The sequence below is a fragment of the Podarcis muralis genome, chromosome 3 (assembly GCF_964188315.1).
Source record: "Podarcis muralis chromosome 3, rPodMur119.hap1.1, whole genome shotgun sequence".
Lineage (NCBI taxonomy): Eukaryota > Metazoa > Chordata > Lepidosauria > Squamata > Lacertidae > Podarcis > Podarcis muralis.
In genome coordinates, this window is record NC_135657.1 from 104,367,699 (window position 1) to 104,385,396 (window position 17,698).

General features: G+C 43.0%; 1 protein-coding gene across 1 annotated transcript in view; it reads right to left on the bottom strand.

Moving 5' to 3' along the window:
• Window positions 1–17,698, bottom strand: part of PCSK2 (proprotein convertase subtilisin/kexin type 2) — a 118,770-nt gene that overhangs the window by 25,333 nt on the left and 75,739 nt on the right. The window contains exon 6 of the mRNA XM_028722283.2: window positions 581–657. Coding sequence (XP_028578116.1) covers window positions 581–657 — 77 coding nt within the window. The remainder of the gene's footprint in view (window positions 1–580; window positions 658–17,698) is intronic.

A 17,698-nucleotide genomic window follows, 5' to 3' on the forward strand; every position in this document is an offset into this window, starting at 1 on the left:
CTAGTTCTTCACTCATTCTCTAAGACAGCAAAGGTCATTGTGCAGAAGAACTTTCATCATGCCAATAATGTCACATTAGACATGCGCTCTCCACATGGGTGCCCAATTGTGCAACCATTTCATGCGCTTGATCTTCCGCCTCCTCCTTTTCTTTTTGGAAGGGAAGAATCGTGAGAACTGGGAGTTTGCTTGGAGCACCTTCATCACCATTTTGAAACTGCACTCGTTTAAGTCCAGTTGCCACAGCAACTGCAATCTTGAAAGAAAGAAATTGTTCCAAAAGTGCATTATTTTAAAATGTATTTTCCATAAAATACGCACGCCATCCAAAATACATACTTTTAGATACATTTTTTTAAAAAATTAAAAAAACAAGAATGATACGGCAAAATTTGGTGACTTGCACAAACCAAAGAATAATTACATTCTGATCTGCTTATTAGAATAGGGAGTGAAAATCAGGTTGTTGCATTTGAAGATGTGGACCAAGCAAACTGGCAAAAGATTGAATTGGATCAGAGATGCTACGAGCAAAGTTTGTAAATTCCCAACAAGGAAAAGGTTTAGATGTGCTTCTCACCTGTTAAACCAATCATCTGTATAGCGAGGGTACGGATAGGGGTCGTTGCTGCTGAAATCATAGCTGGCTTGAGCATTCTGGAAAACACAAAAAGTAGGACAAATAAGCATTAATAGATATATAGAGAAATTAATGCGCATCAGCCATTTTTTATACATTTATTATCTATTCCTTTAAATTTATATCCCACACTTCCTTCAGACAAAAAAGGCCAGAGTGCCAAACACATCTGTCAGGGAAAAATACAATTAATGTGTTTTTTTAAATAATAATAATAAATAAACAAACAAACATATTTGAAACAGAAATTTCTGGAACAACAATGGGATATCAGCTCTGTGCAAGCCATGATGGATAACAGCAACAACTGGGGGAAAGAAAAACATATCATCTTACAAGGACAGGAAGAAACACCACAGACAGAATAACTGCCACACACAGAAAGAACAACGATATAGTTTTAGTTTCTCACTTGTAGTTTTAATGTGTCAAAATGAATAGAAGTTATTATTATTTCAGTTGTTGTATAAAAGATTATTATTATGACTGGATGTACCTTTGAAGGTGACCCAAAAACTACAATTAATCCAGACTGCGGCAGCTAGACCGGTGACTGGGAGTGGCCGCCAAGACCATGTAACACCAGTCCTGAAAGACCTACATTGGTTCCTGGTATGTTTCCGAGCACAATTCAAAGTGTTGGTGCTGACCTTTAAAGCCCTAAACGGCCTTGGTCCAGTATACCTGAAGGAGCATCTCCACCCCCATCGTTCAGCCCGTACACTGAGGCCCAGCTCCGAGGGCCTTCTGGCGGTTCCCTCTCTGCAAGAAGGGAGGTTACAGGGAACCAGGCAGAGGGCCTTCTCAGTGGTGGTGCCCGCCCTGTGGAACACCCTCCCATCGGATGTCAAGGAAATAAACAACTATCTGACTTTTAGAAGACATCTGAAGGCAGCCCTGTTTAGGGAAGTTTTTAATGTTTGATGTTTTATCGTGTTTTTAATATTCTGTTGGGAGCTGCCCAGAGTGGCTGGGGAAACCTAGCCAGATGGGCAGGGTATAAATTAAGTAGTAGTAGTAGTAGTAGTAGTAGTAGTAGTAGGTCCAGGGATCAATCTCCGCCATCTCTGTCTGAGATCCTGGACGGTTGCTGCTAGTCTGAGCAGACAATACTAATCTCAACGGACAAGCAGTCTGATCTGCTTTAAGGCAGCTTTCAATTAGACTGACAAGATTAGACAGAAAGAATATCCTTCTGCTGTTTAAATATGTCTGGAGTGCAGACCAGAGTAGCTGTCTTTCAGACCTGCTGCCTTCTTTTCCCTGGGGCAGGGAAGGATGCCAATCTTTGCCTCCTCCTTTTGCACTGTTCTTGAGAAAGCGTGTTCTCCTTCATGGAGAGCACGTGTTGCGGTGGGGTCTGCCGAGCCACCCCTCTGTTACCAGGCAGGGTCTCTAAAGATGGCCTGGGGCAGCGATTGGTTCACTGGGTTGCTGGGGTAAAAGTTATGTTGCAATTTTGGTGGGAGGGGTAAAATGTTTAAATACTCTGCACGCAGCCTGGAGCTTTCTCTTTGCTGCGTGCAACAGATCACCCGCCCTTGGGTAAGGGGTTGTTGCATTGACCTTGCTATGCCTGTCATGGGGTCGTCTGCCATTGGGGCAGGGGCCTGGTAGGAATTTTGTCCATCTGGCTGATTGGCTGGGCCATTTGGTTTTTGCCTACTGCATAGCAAATCGTCACAACTTGTAGGTTGCGGTTAGGCATTGGTTATAAATTGGTGGAGGAGGGGTTAGGATAGGCTGGGCCTGCCCCTCCATGGTTGCTGCGGAAAGGGAATTCCGTTAAAGGAATCCTGGGGCTTGCCATCTTTTCGTCCAATCCCTGGAATGGGACTAGGGCCGGCAAGCATTTGGGGAGCATGCGGGTGAGAATTGAGGGTCTGTGACTCAGCTCCATTTCTCCCCGACTTGCTTTCCCCCGCACTGTCTTTCGGTGGTGCCCGGAAGTCAGTTCTGTCCCCTGGTGGGGGGACAGATAGTCTTAACCAATGCCTAAACAACCACTCACGGTTTTGTATTTAAATAAAGTTGTGGCCAAAATTATGCCAAAAACCTTAAACAAAAATTAAGTGTGCGTTGTGAGTTATTTGGGGGGGTGGCTTGGGGACCTCGACACACAAGCAACCTTGCCAAAAGAAGATCAGAGCTTCCCCTACCCTTTTACGAAAATATTGTGCCATGGTGTGACCAGTAAGCCCAGCTGCTTCTCCACTGTGGCAGTAATGACACAGACAAAGCAAATGACCAAATGTGGATAATTAAATTTATACATTTGCTTTCTCCAGCGGGAGAAGTGTTTCTGAATAAAGAATTAAAAGAAACCCATGTATTATTCATAGGAAGGATTTGAGCAGATTTGAGAGGAAATTAAATCCAGCCTCTAATTCACCGAAATCTCTTTCTCTTAACAAATAACAGGTTTTCACCAAATGCCAGACTCCTTGCCTAACACATCAGCTTCAGCTGTACCTCTTCCAAGATGTATTGCACCCATTATAAGAGGTCCCTTTGCATCACTGTCCACATTTGATGAGACTATTGCAGTGGTGGGAAACCTGTGGCTACCCCAGATGTTGTTGGACCTCAACTCCAACATCTGGGCAACATCTGGAGGATCTGGAATGGGGCAAGGGTAGGGTGGAACAGCAGCAAGGGGAGGGTCATGTGATTACACTGGCAGGAATATCAGACTGGCTTCACGAGTGTCCCTTCACAAGTGACCGCCCCCTTCCACCATATAGGTAAAGCCCAGTGACCCCAATGTCAAGAGGAAAATGTTTTGGCATTTCCCACCACATCAGTCACTGCTATGGAGGGCCACAGGTTCCCTACCCATACTGTATGTTAAGCCTTTGAGATTTGCTTAAAACTGCATGCTCAACTTGGGACTTCTGAGTGTAAATAAACCTTCCAAGGATTTCCCTGCATTTGATGCATTATTGCATAAATGTCTTCTGCTTGATCTGGATGTATGTCCTAAAATATCAAACCACTGGACTATATAGCCCCCAAACACCTATTCCTGGACTTTGAAGATGCTCAAACTCAGGACGAAAGGGAGAAGCATCACTTGGGAAGACAGGCGAATGAATGCCAGTGTACTGGAAGAAGCAAAGATCACCAGTGTCAAAGGAATGATGCTTCAACATCAACTTTGTTGGACTGGTCATGTTGTTCGGATGCCTGATTATCATCTTTCAAAGCAACTACAGTCCTACCTTGGAAATTGAACAGAATCCATTCCGGAAGTCCGTTCGACTTCCAAAACATTTGAACACCAAAGCACAGCTTCTGATTGGCTGCAGGAAGCTCCAGCAGCCAATCAGAAGCCACAGAAGCCCTGTCGGACGTTCGGCTTCAAAAAATAGTTCACAAACCGGAACAGTCTCTTCCGGGTTTGCAACATTCGGAAGCCAAAACGTTCGAGAACTAAGCTGTTCAAAAACCAAGGTACGACTGTACACTATTCCAAAGTTAAAAAATGGAAAGCATAATGCTGGTGGTCAACAAAAGAGGTTTAAAGGCTCTCTCAAGGCAAATCTAAAAAAATGTAGTATAAACACCGAGAATTGGGAAACACTGGCCTGCAAGCGCACAATTTGGAGAACAGTCTTTACCAAAGGTGTCATGGACTTTGAAGACTCGCGAACTCAGGACGAAAGGGAGAAATGTCCTAAGAGGAAGACATACTTGGCAAACACTCATTGTGATCAACTCCCGCCAGGAAACCTATGTCCCCACCATGGAAAAATGTGTGGATCCAGAACTGGCCTCCACAGTCACTTATGGACTCACTGTTAAAACCATGTTCAGGGCTACTAGTGATCACCAAAGAGGAAGATTTCTGTGATACTGCAACATGGTACCGAGAGTCCACCAAGGGCTTCCATGGGCCCCACAAGAGATTGTGAACCCAATGAAACAACAACAACAAATGGATATATGCAGGCCACACACACCAACAAACAAAGACATTCTCCATGCCCAGAGCAGTTCCTCCTCACTCTCTGACCTCTTCACAAAATTTAGACACAACCCCTACACCTCTGATAGGATGCTGTAACTTCACTGCTTAATTCTAGGTCTAGACAAGGAGACAATGAGCTGGAATGGATGTGCTTATGAGGAATAGAAAGGTGGGGAAAGGAGATGTGTGAAAGTGGCAGTGGAGACAGAGGAGGCCTTTTGGGGGCACAAGGGAAGGCAGTGCCATCATAACACAAAAACATGGGTCCAAGGCTTGGATCTTCATCATGTTTGACAAGGCATGACTCCCAAGCCACCATTATATTAAAGCTGAGATTAACTTCCATGGATTGCAAAGTAGAGACTGCCTATTCCTCGCTTGCCATGGTCACCATGGCACTTGGATTTATTCCAAAGAGTTCATATTTTGTGTCACTGGCAATAATGGATCTGTAATTTTTACAGGCCACTCCACGGAGGCAGATGTGATCTGCAATTTGATGGCGGCTTAGGAGAATGTCATGTAAAAATCATGCAAATAGTACAAGAGGATACATATTCTATTTTAGTTTTAGTTTTAACGTATTTACAGTGGTACCTTGGTTCTCAAATGCCTTGGTACTCAAACAACTTGGAACCCAAACACTGCAAACCCGGAAGTAAGCGTTTCAGTTTGCGAACATTTTTCAGAAGTTGAATGTTTTCCATTTTGAGTGTTACACTTCCGTTTTGAGTGCTTCACCGAGGTCTGTCAGTTTTGGCCATTTATTTTGCGTTTTTGTTTCTGCAGCTCTTTTTTGTGTGTGAATGTTTGGAACCCAGTTCAGCTACTGATTGATTGATTGATTGATTGATTGATTAAGTGCGTGAGTGACTGCAGTACATTGTTGATTGCTTTCATTTTATGGATCAATTGTCTCGTTAGATAGTAAAATTCATGTTAAATTGCTGTTTTAGGGGTTGTTTGTAAAAGTCTGGAATGGATTAATCCATTTTGCATTACTCTCTATGGGAAAGTGTGCCATGGTTTTGAACGCTTTGGTTTTGGAAAGGACTTCCTGAATGGATTAAGTTTGAGAACCAAGGTACCACTGTACTTAGTTTACATTGCATACTTCAAACAAAACAGTTAACAATAACAATTCCATTTTTATAAATATTTTTTATTGAGTTTCTTTTCTTAGGTTCATAAACACAAGATTACAATAAGAAAGTGCAAGAAACAAATACAAAAAAAGAGTAATAAAAAACCAAAAAAAATAAAGGTTATTTCTGTTCAACTTTCAATAGTTTTTTCAGTATTCCAGGTGGACTTCCCCACATCCTCCCGACCCTGCGTTCTTTGCAATAAAAGTTTCAGCAATTTGTTACCTTGTTTCTTAACTTACTGTATCTTTCAGTTATTATGTTTCCGAATTCACAATCTCATATCCCAATCTTTGTACATTTAAAATTAACATAATAAAGTTGATTCATGTTACCACCTCTTTTTTCTTGTCTTAATTTTCAGTTTACCTAATCAAGTTGCTAAAGCAAAAATTTCCTAATCGTGCATATTTCTTAACATTCATACAACTTATAATGTTTTTGCAAATAGTCCTTAAATTTTTTCCAGTCCTCTTTCATTGTTTCCTCTCCCAGATCTCGGATTCTGCCAGTCATTTCAGCTAGTTGCATATAGTCCATCAACTGCGTCTGCCACTCCTCCAGCGTGGGTAGATCTTGAGTCTTCCAGTGCTTTGCAAGAAGAATTCTTGCTGCTGTGACAGCGTACATAAACAAAGTTCTGTCCTTCTTTGACACCCTCTGGTCCACCATGCCCAATAGGAAGGCCTCTGGTTTCTTAGGGAAGGTATACCTAAATACCTTTTTTAACTCATTGTGGATCATTTCCCAGTAGGCTTTCACTCTTGGGCAGGTCCACCAAAGGTGAAAGAATGTCCCTTCTGCCTCCTTACATTTCCTAACAATAACAATTCCAAAACAACTGAGGTGCTGAGTGGGTTGCATGGATTATTTTAGGGGATGTAAATACAAGTATGGTTACAAATCATGATTTTGAAATTTCCTTTTGTGGTTCAAATAGTCTTGTTTCCATGTATATGATATGAAGTACCACTGTGTGGCATCATAGTGACTTCTCCTCTGATTTCTGCATTCTTCTTTTTCCATGCCCTGTGGCAGCCACTTTGTGACTGGCTCCCACACCACTTTTTTAGAATTCCGCATGTGCCCACCAGCCTCAAAAGTTAATTGATTCCAATTGGCATTTTGCGTTAAACACCAACGGTATAATAATATTGGAGCAGCAGCTGTGGGAGGTGAGGGGGAAATCCTGGAGTTGGAAAGGCATCATCAACAACAACTGCTTAATGGCATACTCATTCATCCCCAATATTTTCAGAATCTTCCTGAAGTTAACAAGATTTGCAACCCTCGTTGCTTGTTTTTCACAAAACTCAAAATAAACTAAAAGACAAAAGCCGACTGCTAAGCTCTGATTTTTAATGTGACCCTGACTAATCTGGAAACATGACTTTTCAGAATAGAAAGGAGGACGGAGGGTTAAAATGAAGGGGTTTATTGTTAAGTACTCGCTGTGAGATCTGCACTTATTCATTCTAATTGCAGAATGTTCTCCATGCCAATTTCTTTGCAAGCTGGTTCAGTTATGCAGGTTCCTTTCATGCCCCTCTAATCACCCTTGGGTTGTCCAAGCACAGGGCTGCCAATACTCTATGCATTTACTTAGGCTGTTAAAGTGCATACATGCTGTTTCCTGAAAGCTCAGAGCAGATCACTCCAGTGTTTCAACTGCCCTTACAAAAAAACAAAACCCTGTGCCCTTATCCGTCCCTGAAACCACCACCACCACCACCCTGCCAAAGCCACCTCCCCACAAAAGGTATGACCTGAAGGTACATGAGGCCACTGCTTTGCTAGCTGTTGTTGTTGTGTTGTTGTTTAGTCATTTAGTCGTGTCCGACTCTTCGTGACCCCATGGACCAGAGCACGCCAGACACTCCTGTCTTCCACTGTCTCCCGCAGTTTGGTCAAACTCATGCTGGTAGCTTCGAGAACACTGTCCAACCATCTCATCCTCTTTCGTCCCCTTCTCCTTGTGCCCTCCACCTTTCCCAACATCAGGGTCTTTCCCAGGGAGTCTTCTCTTCTCATGAGGTGGCCAGAGTATTAGAGCCTCAGCTTCAGGATCTGTCCTTCCAGTGAGCACTCAGGGCTGATTTCCTTAAGAATGGAGAGGTTTGATCTTCTTGCAGTCCATGGGACTCTCAAGAGTCTCCTCCAGCACCATAATTCAGAAGCATCAATTCTTCGGCGGTCAGCCTTCTTTATGGTCCAGCTTTCACTTCCATACATCACTACTGGGAAAACCATAGCTTTTACTATACGGACCTTTGCTGGTAGCTGTAGGTCTGGTCAGTTCCTTGGATGAGTGACTGCCTGAAAATCATATTCTCACTGCTTAAGATAGATTCAGCGATGGAAGAAAGGCAGGATATAAATCAGGCGTGGGAAACATTGGGCCCTACAGAGGTTGGTGAACTCTGACTCCCATCATTCCTGGCCACTGGCCATCCTTGGTAGGGCAAATGGGACTTGTATTTCAGCAACATCCAGACCAAATGTTCCCCACATCTGATACAGATGTGAGAACAAAGTAAGAAATTCAAAGGAGAGCAGCAGCATGGTCCAGAACAGACATTCATTTAGCAGTGTTTCCTTGCTACCGAGAGCACATTATCATTTCTATTTCTTCGGCGAGATGCTGTCGGCAAGACTGCGGCCAACATTTTACCAGCAATTTACTGAATGTGTAAATTGATGGAATCCCTGCTATCATTAGCTGACTCAATAAGAGCTCCAGAATTACGTTAATCAGATACAGTGGTTTCTGCAACTGATTCGAGCATCATTCAGCTCCTCTTCTGGGGAAACGTGAAGAAAACTCATCCATCATATGGATAAGAAATGTGCAGATACTGCAGCGGCAGCAAAAACCCTATCAAAGTGACACATGTAGACTGAGGCCAGACTGTATGGTACCCACTGATGACTGGCCCTTTTATTTTAGCATATGCTGCGTCTATTTTGTATTGATGTTTTAACTGGTTTTCATAATGTGCACAGATGTGTGTGTTTTTCTGCCTGCCAACAGAAAACCCCCATCATTCAGTCCAAACACTGAGGTCCAGCTCCGAGGGCCTTCTGGTGGTTCCCTCACTGCAAGAAGTGAAGTTACAAGGAACCAGGCAGAGGGCCTTCTCCCATCAGATGTCAAGGAAATAAGCAACTATCTGACTTTTTGAAGACATCTGAAGGCAACTCTGTTTAGGGAAGTTTTTAATGTTTGATGTTTTATCATGTTTTTAATATTCTGTTTGGAGCCACCCAGAGTGGCTGGGGAAACCCAGGCAGATGGGCGGGGTATTAATAAATTGTTGTTGTTGTTGTTTTATAAAGATTGCCAAAGGCTGGTTATTTGCTTCACACCTATATGCTGCGGTGTATTTAGATTTCCTCAAATATAAATTTGGCTATCACAACACCTCCGTCAAATGCTGGAAAGGAATGAGCATTTTCATGTCTTCAGCTGGCAAATTAAGACCTGCTTGAGGAGGAGTGATGAAGCCCTAAGTAACATTTCTATACAGTACTGGTAATTGAAAAGGAACTATTAAAAGCCCTCGACCTTGAGACCTTTGTCAATCATTTTGCAAAAGTGCGTAAAGAGTGGTGCATTCAGCTTCTTTAGCTCTACAGATTTCTCCATTCCCTCTCAGCAAGTGACAATCTGTTCTGCCAGAGATGGCTATTCAGATACAAAACGTGCACAGGCCCCAGGTATCTCAGGTTGCTCTTACCGTATTTTTCAGTGTATAAGACACCCCCATGTATAAGACGCCTCCTATTTTGGGGGACTCCAAATTAAGAAAACACCCCTTAGGACTACCCATGTATAAGATGTGCCCCGATTCTAAACCAATTTTTTTGGTAAAAAAAACCCCTAGTCTTATACATGGAAAAATACGGTACTTTCCTTGTGCTGAGAGTCTACATTCCTGGTCCTGCCTGTGCTGCTTCCTGAATCACTTGTTTTGATTGTCTGATTTGTATGTCAAGGAAATGTTTGTAACTCTACAGTGTTACCTTGGTTCTCAAACACCTTGGTTCCCAAACACCGAAAACTCATAAGTAAGTGTTTTCTAATGTTTTTCGGAAGCCAAATGTCTGATGTGGTTGTTGGCTATTATTTCTGTGGTGCCTGCAGCAATCAGAAGCTGCACCTTGGTTTTTGAACATTTCGGAAGTCAAACTGACTTCCGGAATGGATTAAGTTTGGCGCTTTTTTTTTTTTTGCTATTTATTTTGCATTTTTGTTTTTGAGGCTTTTTCGGTTAATTTGTTTTTGTGACTGTGTGGAACCCAGTTCAGTTACTGATTGAGTGAGTGAGTGAGTGAGTGAGTGACTGCAGAAATGGATAAAAGCCCCCCATTCAAACAATGACTGTCATCAGTGCAGGTAAGGGAAAAAATAATTTTATTTTTATCATCTACAATATTGTCTTATTTATTTTATAGTACAGTACATTATTGCTTTCATTTTATGGATCAATGGTCTTGTTAGATAGTAAAATTCATGTTAAATTGCTGTTTTAGGGGTTGTTTTTTAAAGTCTGGAACAGATTAATCCATTTTGCATTACTTTCTATGGAAAAGCGTGCCTTGGTTTTGGAACCCCTTGGTTTTGGAACGGACTTCCAGAATGGATTAAGTTTGAAAACCAAGGTACCACTGTACCTAGTTTGAAAGCCTTTTTCCTTACTGTCATTTGAATTTGGTTAGTGTACACACCCACACCCACACCCACACACCCCATACCTAAATTGATAAATATATGACTTATTTCAGAAAAAATGTTTAGAGTGGCAGTTTTAGCATTAAATAAAGCATTATTTTTCTTTCACAAATCTTAACATGCAGGTCACAGAATGCCCACCTAGAAATATACTTTTCGCTTTCCCCCTTCCAGGATCTACTATAATCCACATTTCTTTTTTAAAAAATGGGTCTAGTAGACTCAATTTGAGTTGCACAACTCGAAAACTATAAAGCATAGGAAATTTTTATGCACACTTTGACATGTGAGATAATCCAGGGCAGCAATTTTAACCAAAATCTGAGGTGCAGTAGTTGTTTTGTTTTAAAGTGTTGATCTGTCATGGAACAACCCCGCTGAAAAAGATAACAGTGGTTACCATTACAGTTCAAGCTTCAGGCCCCCAAAAGTGTAAGTCCACCACTGCCCCCTTCTGTGCCCCCCTCCCCTGATTTTAAATCCTGGTCCTTGAATGCATGTGCTATTTTGCCTGCATTTGTGTCAGATGCTTTTCATACGAAGCTGTGGGAGTTTCCTCATCACTGGTGTACACAACTGTGGCGATCACACAGGGTCCCCAGACGTTTCACCGTCTATTGATCCCTGTGCCACCACTTTAGTTCTTGCTGCCACCACCCAGGACCTACCTGGTACAATACTGAGTTCAGTCAGGGTTAAATTGGAACATAAACTTCTGTTTATTTATAGCAGTTTAACAAGCGTGTGGTTTCATAAACTGTATCGGTCAATTACAGTCATGGGATGCCTATCCAGACCTATAACTTCCGCTACCTGCTCTCACTCACTAAACCACCTCTCAGATATTTACTTGTCTTCCTAGCTCCTAACTGTGCCTGACTCAGCTTATTTCGCTACACTAACTCAACCTACCCACAGACTCTATCCCAATTCACTCCCACTCCAACCAACCACCCAACTCCCAACGAACTCCTCCTTCGCCCCTCCCAGAGCTGGTTTTATAGTCCCTCTCACTCCACCCCCCGGGTTCTGATTGGGTAACTTGTTTAACTATTTCACCTCCAGCACTCTCATATGTTAACGTCACAACAACCATGAGTAAGTGTCCGGCATTCCTCTCCAGAGAGGGTAAAATATTGCCTATAGCCTACTTTACAATCTATTGGTTTTTAAAAATATATTGTTATTTTTTTGTAAACATGAAGCATTGCTAGAAGTTTGTTCTTGTCCATGTCCCCCTTGCAAATGTACAAGTCAAACTGTCGTCAGTCCATGGTAAATTCTATTATAAGAGCCAACTGGTGCTCTTCCAAGATAAAACCCACCATCCACTGGGAAGTCCAATCTCTCTGTTTAATGGTATGTATCATGGATGGGGAACCTGTGTCTGTGACCCTCCAGAAGTTGCTGGACTAAATCTCCCATTATTCCTGACTATTGGTCATGCTGGTTGAGGCTGTCAAGAGCTGAAGTCCTAAAAACATCTAGAGGATCATAGGTTCTCCACTACTGGTATAAGTACTCATGAACATAAAATGAGAAAGTTTATTGTGTGTCATGCAAATGTCAGTTCACATTTCTTAGTGCAGAAAGTATTGATCTGATGTGCAGAGATCTTTCCTATTCTACTTAATTCAAGAGGGTTCTGGAAGCTTCTCTGTGTGAAAGAAACAAGCAGAAGGTTCATGATATTTGGGTTATTCCTTCAGAGAAGCTGAGTACAGCTGGCTTAAACTGGTTCTCTTATCTCTTCTGTCAAGGTCATGCTGACTATAAAAATGGGCCAGAAGGAGTCTGGGTTTCACTTCCACTTTCTATCTCTTTTCCTTCTGGTGTAGTGCTCTGTACGTAGTATGCTATAGTGTTATAAGTTATTGTAAGTTTAAGTTAAGTCTGCTACAACTGGATTTCTTATGGACAGTGTCAATCCTGAATGTATTGGATTTGTCACCATTATGCTCATTTGCCTTCAGGAGCAGTAAAGTTCTGCTGGATGAAATATTAATTGCCTCTGGTCTATTTTTTGGGGAATCCTGCAACGTGTTTAAGTTTTTACCCTGTTAACTATACGTTGGAATCTGCTCTGGATCAATATTGAGTAGAATTTCAATGACAGTAAAATGGCAGCCAGACTATGAAATATCTCCTTGGAATATGCTAAAACATGCAAAACAAAACAAAACCCCCACTCAGAGTACAGTATACTCTGGCTAAACTCTGGACTTACTCAGTTACTAGTTTAATTTACTGGTTGAAGGCTCATGGTCCAGTCACTATGTGAAGTAGAACTATGGGGATAAAGACTAATCAGCATGATTCCTTTCATTGTCCTCTCCCAAATACTTCTCCCTCTCTCTTACATGTTTTTCCCCCTTCCACAATTTGTAAACACGAAATCCACAGCTGTTCTCCTCATATTCATCTTTTCAATAGACATCTCTCTCACATTGTGGTATAGCTTTATTATTCCTTCCAGAAGGTCTTTTATCCTGGAGAAGTTTTGCCTGGCAAAATTACCGGCTTTGTGTGTGTAGTCTGAGCTGTGTAGCAAACTGTGGAATACATTATGCTTCGTATTTTAATTATCAGCTCAGAATGAAAGATCCTCTTGATGGAGAAAAATAATAATAATTCCTTGAAAGTCAAAGGTCTGTGGAGTTTCAGGCTCGGAGAAGAACATTACTTCTTATGTCAAACAAAGCCATCCCTCTACTCCATCTTGGAGGAAACGTAGAATATAAATCTATCCAGTTAATCAATAGATCTCTATTCTTACTTTGTAGAAAGGAGAACTTTAGATCTTTGAGCAAAGTAAGGTGGTGCGTACTTTTCAGCATGCCCAGCAACCTTGCAAGAGAAGTTTTAAAAAACATAGTAAGGGGGAGGAGGAGGAGGAGGAGGAAGAAGAAGAAGAAGAAGAAGAAGAAGAGGAGGAGTTTGGATTTGATATCCTGCCTTTCACTCCCCTTCAGGAGTCTCAAAGCAGCTAACAATCTCCTTTCCCTTCCTCCCCCACAACAAACACTCTGTGAGGTGACTGGGGCTGAGAGACTTCAGAGAAGTGTGACTAGCCCAAGGTCACCCAGCAGCTGCATGTGGAGGAGCGGAGACACGAACCCTGTTCCCCAGATTACGTGACTACCGCTCTTAACCACTACACCACACTGGGGGAGAAGGGGGAGAAGGGGCAGAAGTTCTGGGGCCCAGTACAAACCCCTTGGGGACTTACCCTCTAACCATGGTCCTGAGAATCCCTATTAGAAAACAAGTGTTATAACTCAAAACAATGAGGTTTTCTTTATTATCATGAAAAATGTAATACTACAAGGAGAGTAACTATTATGATGATGCCAACGTAAGAACGCCGGACCTTAAAAACTACCCGTACCCCAGCAGCAGTATTCCTTTCCAGCAGAAAATGGACACTGGCATTTAAACCTAACAGCCAAGTGACAAATTAATGGCTTGATTTAAATATTAATGATCCAGATGCCACAGCAAAAGACCAATTTCTTTACCAACCTCTGAGGCATTGTGCTGGCCATTTTGTTACGTTCTTCAAAAACGTAAGAGGACAGAACAGAAGCCATCTGTCTAAGGCACCAGGTTACAACTTTATAAGTCACAACGAGGTTTCAATTAAGTTATTATACAGGTTTGGATTCCGGTTTTATACATTTCCACCCCACCCATACATACTTGGGGGGGGGGGTATGTAAGTTGGATAGAACTGAGCAGATGGTTGGTTTGGTATAACTGCACTAATGGGGGTACAATATCTGCTTCAGAAATGAAACCTATGTGATAGCCAGAGTATCCTCAGCATCAGGGAACCAGCAGATTTATCTCTAAGAGTCCTTATGCACTGGGTAGGATGCATGGAGACTTGCTACTTAAAGGTAAAGGGACCCCTGACCATTAGGTCCAGTTGTGGCCGACTCTAGGGTTCCGGTGCTCATCTTGCTTAATTGGCCGAGGGAGCCGGCGAACCTAAATTCAGTCAGGTGCTATTCTGGTCCTGAATTGCCTCTTAGTTGATTCTCAGGCACTGTGAAATGGTTCCCATAGAATATGGAGGTGGCATCAAAGACCTTCAGGTTTCAGAGGTTCCTGTTTCTGAGATAAGCAAGAAACTCTGAGCACTTCAGAAGTTTGAATGGTCATGACATGTTCACCCTGGGGTCATCAGGCACTGAGAGTGTCAATGGCAAGATCATGATATTTTGGGAGAAGTTCCTGAGATCTTCAACCACTGATGATTTCTTAGTTTCCTTTGCTATTTAGGAGCTGTATGCTGAGAACCTTGGGAGAAAGCTTCCTTGTTTGAATAAAATAGTATCATGTAAATAACACACCCCAGCTTGCAGCTTGTCTATAGCAGACCAAACAGCCTGTTAAAATGTGTAAAGATAAAGGGACCTCTGACCATTAGGTCCAGTTTTGGACGACTCTGAGGTTGTGGCGCTCATCTCGCTTTACTGGCTGAGGGAGCTGGAGTACAGCTTCCAGGTCATGTGGCCAGCATGACTAAGCAACTTTTGGCGAACCAGAGCAGCGCACAGAAATGCCATTTACCTTCCCACCGGAGTGGTACCTATTTATCTACTTGCACTTTGACGTGCTTTCAAACTGCTAGGTTGGCAGGAGCAGGGACCAAGCACCTAGACTTTGTCACACTTTCTGTGGTTTCATATCCCTGGACTTCAGACACCTCTTCCTCTCCTCTCCTCTTTCCTCCCAATCCGTCCATCCTCCCTGGACTATCTCCACTTTACACAAGCAACAGTGATAAGCCCTTTGACATCCGAGTTGAGATGCATCTACTGCCACCCAATAAACAGAAAGCCAAAAGTCTTTCCCAACAGCTAGGCGTCTCTCCTTGCTGTATGGAAAATGCCAAAGAAAGAGAACAATAAGAACTTCTGCTCTCCTTCAGTTCTGGAATGGTGGTTGCGCAACAGCAGCTGCATCCATGTGTGGTTGCTGTTGCCTTATATGAAGGGTAGCCAACTGTCATGGAAGAAAGCTAAGAGTTAGGGGATTGGTGGTGGGATAACCATGAGTGGTCAGAGGGAGGAGAAGAAGCCAATTGGGAGGAGCAGATGTCAGAAGCTGAAGAGCTAACAGGGTTCAGTCTGTGGCAGAGGAAAGTCCAGAATTAGAGGCAGAAACAGAGGTTTGGGGGTGGGGGCAAGAGGTAGAGATGAGGCAGGCTGCTGAAGAAGCCAGGGGGTTTCCCTGTCCTGCTGTGACCAGCTCCCCCATCTCCCAGAAACTGCAGAGGTATGGAGAGGGCAGAGCAAATACAGGCAAGATGAAGGAGCCTCATATTGCTTGGAAAGGAACTGGGGAAGGAGAAGACTTACAGAGCTGTGGGAAGGCAGAGGACTTCAGTCCTCACAACTGTCTCATTGGGGCAAGATCTACCGGGCCTAAGCTGTATTGTTTTTTTGAATAGAGTCGATTTCACTGACACCTTACGAGTTCATGCTGATCTGCTCTTGATACCAACATATGCTCTCCATGTGTTGTCAAATCCATTCCTGGCCATTTGCCATGCTGACTGGGGCTGGCTGGAGCCTACCACTCCATAGAGCTATCACTCCCTTACACCACATTGTAGATCACCACACTGGCAACACCTGCCTTCACCAAGCGAGGCTTTAGGTCCATCTGGCTCCATAATGTCTAGTTTCATGACAGTAACATTGCCTCATATAGGGGCCCTTCCCAACTGCCTGAGATATTTTGACCAGACATCTCAGGGACTTGAGCCAGAAGTTTCAACATGGGAAACATGCCTTTGACCACTGAGTTATGTTTTTCTAGAGTTAGAATATATCCCAGTGGCTACTGAATGCTCTCAGCCACTGGTGCCTGTTGTAAGAACTCCATTCTATGCATCTCCCGAGTATAATTAAAAACCATCTTTACGTTACTACATTCTCCTGTCATCTTTATTTAGAACAACCTATTATACATCTCGTCACACCTCCGGTGTTGCTAGAGGGAATTCAAAAGGGCAATTCTAAATGTCACCCATCCTGCACAATATTTCACCAGCTCTATTTCCAATTTTCTTCTCTTGGCTGTGTGTGCCTTTTCTTCCCACTCAACAGAAGGTTTCTCATGGGGCGACTCCGGAGCTGTGTTAAATCATGGCAAGCATGACTCCTTCTATCCTCAGCCTGACTCATTGCAGCAGAGAGCCCTACTGTGCAGCTGACATCAAGTATGGGAGGCTTATATATGGGAATTCATAAACTTTGCAAACTGCTGGACCATCTATCGTAACCTAATCATGACAGACCATCTCCCTTTCATAGGTACGTTTCTTATCTATTCTATATATTCTGATCGCTTGCCGATCAAAAGGTTGGCGGTTCAAATCCCTGCGATGGAGCGAACTCCTGTTGCTCTATCCTAGCTCCTGCCAACCTAACAGTTCAAAAGCACACCAGTGCAAGTAGAGAAATAGGTACCACTGTGGTGGGAAGGTAAATGGCGTTTCCATGCACTCTGGCTTCTGTCACAGTGTCATGCTGGCCACATGACCCGGAAAGCTGTCTGTGGACAAATGCTGGCTCCCTCAGCCTGAAAGCGAGATGAGTGGCGCAACCCCATAGTCACCTTTGACTAGACTTAGCTGTCCAGGGGTCCTTTACCTTTTTACCTATCCCATTTACCCTTGGCTTACATTTTACTTCTTCAGCTAAAGTTAGACACAACCTCCAATCTCCTCAAGCCCAGCCCACAGTATAATATTTCCTTCTCTAACGTGAAAACATCTTGAAATTGCTCCTATGCAACAGGCGTTTATTCTGCAAGTATGTATGCAATGAACTGTTGGCATAGTTGGCATAGTTCTCTGCTGTATTCCAGTCCATATATGACTCCACATCTAAAATCAAAACAATCACCCTCTTTAAAGCCTATATACTACTCTGCTCCTCCAATCTCTTCCCTGGCATCAATCTAAAGCAATCAGACTTCGCTCAGTATACCTCTGCTCTTGCCTGCAATTACTCAGACTCCAACACTGTTTTGAAGGACTCTTTTGTGATGTCCGTATGCCTTAATTTCCTGAAGTAAACAAAAGCCCTGCATCCCTCTAGGATGAATCCATCTCTAGACGCCTCGTTCATTGTGTGCTTGGTCTGAAGCCTAGCGATGCAAGCAGAATGACACAGAATGACTCTTTTTTGCTTTGC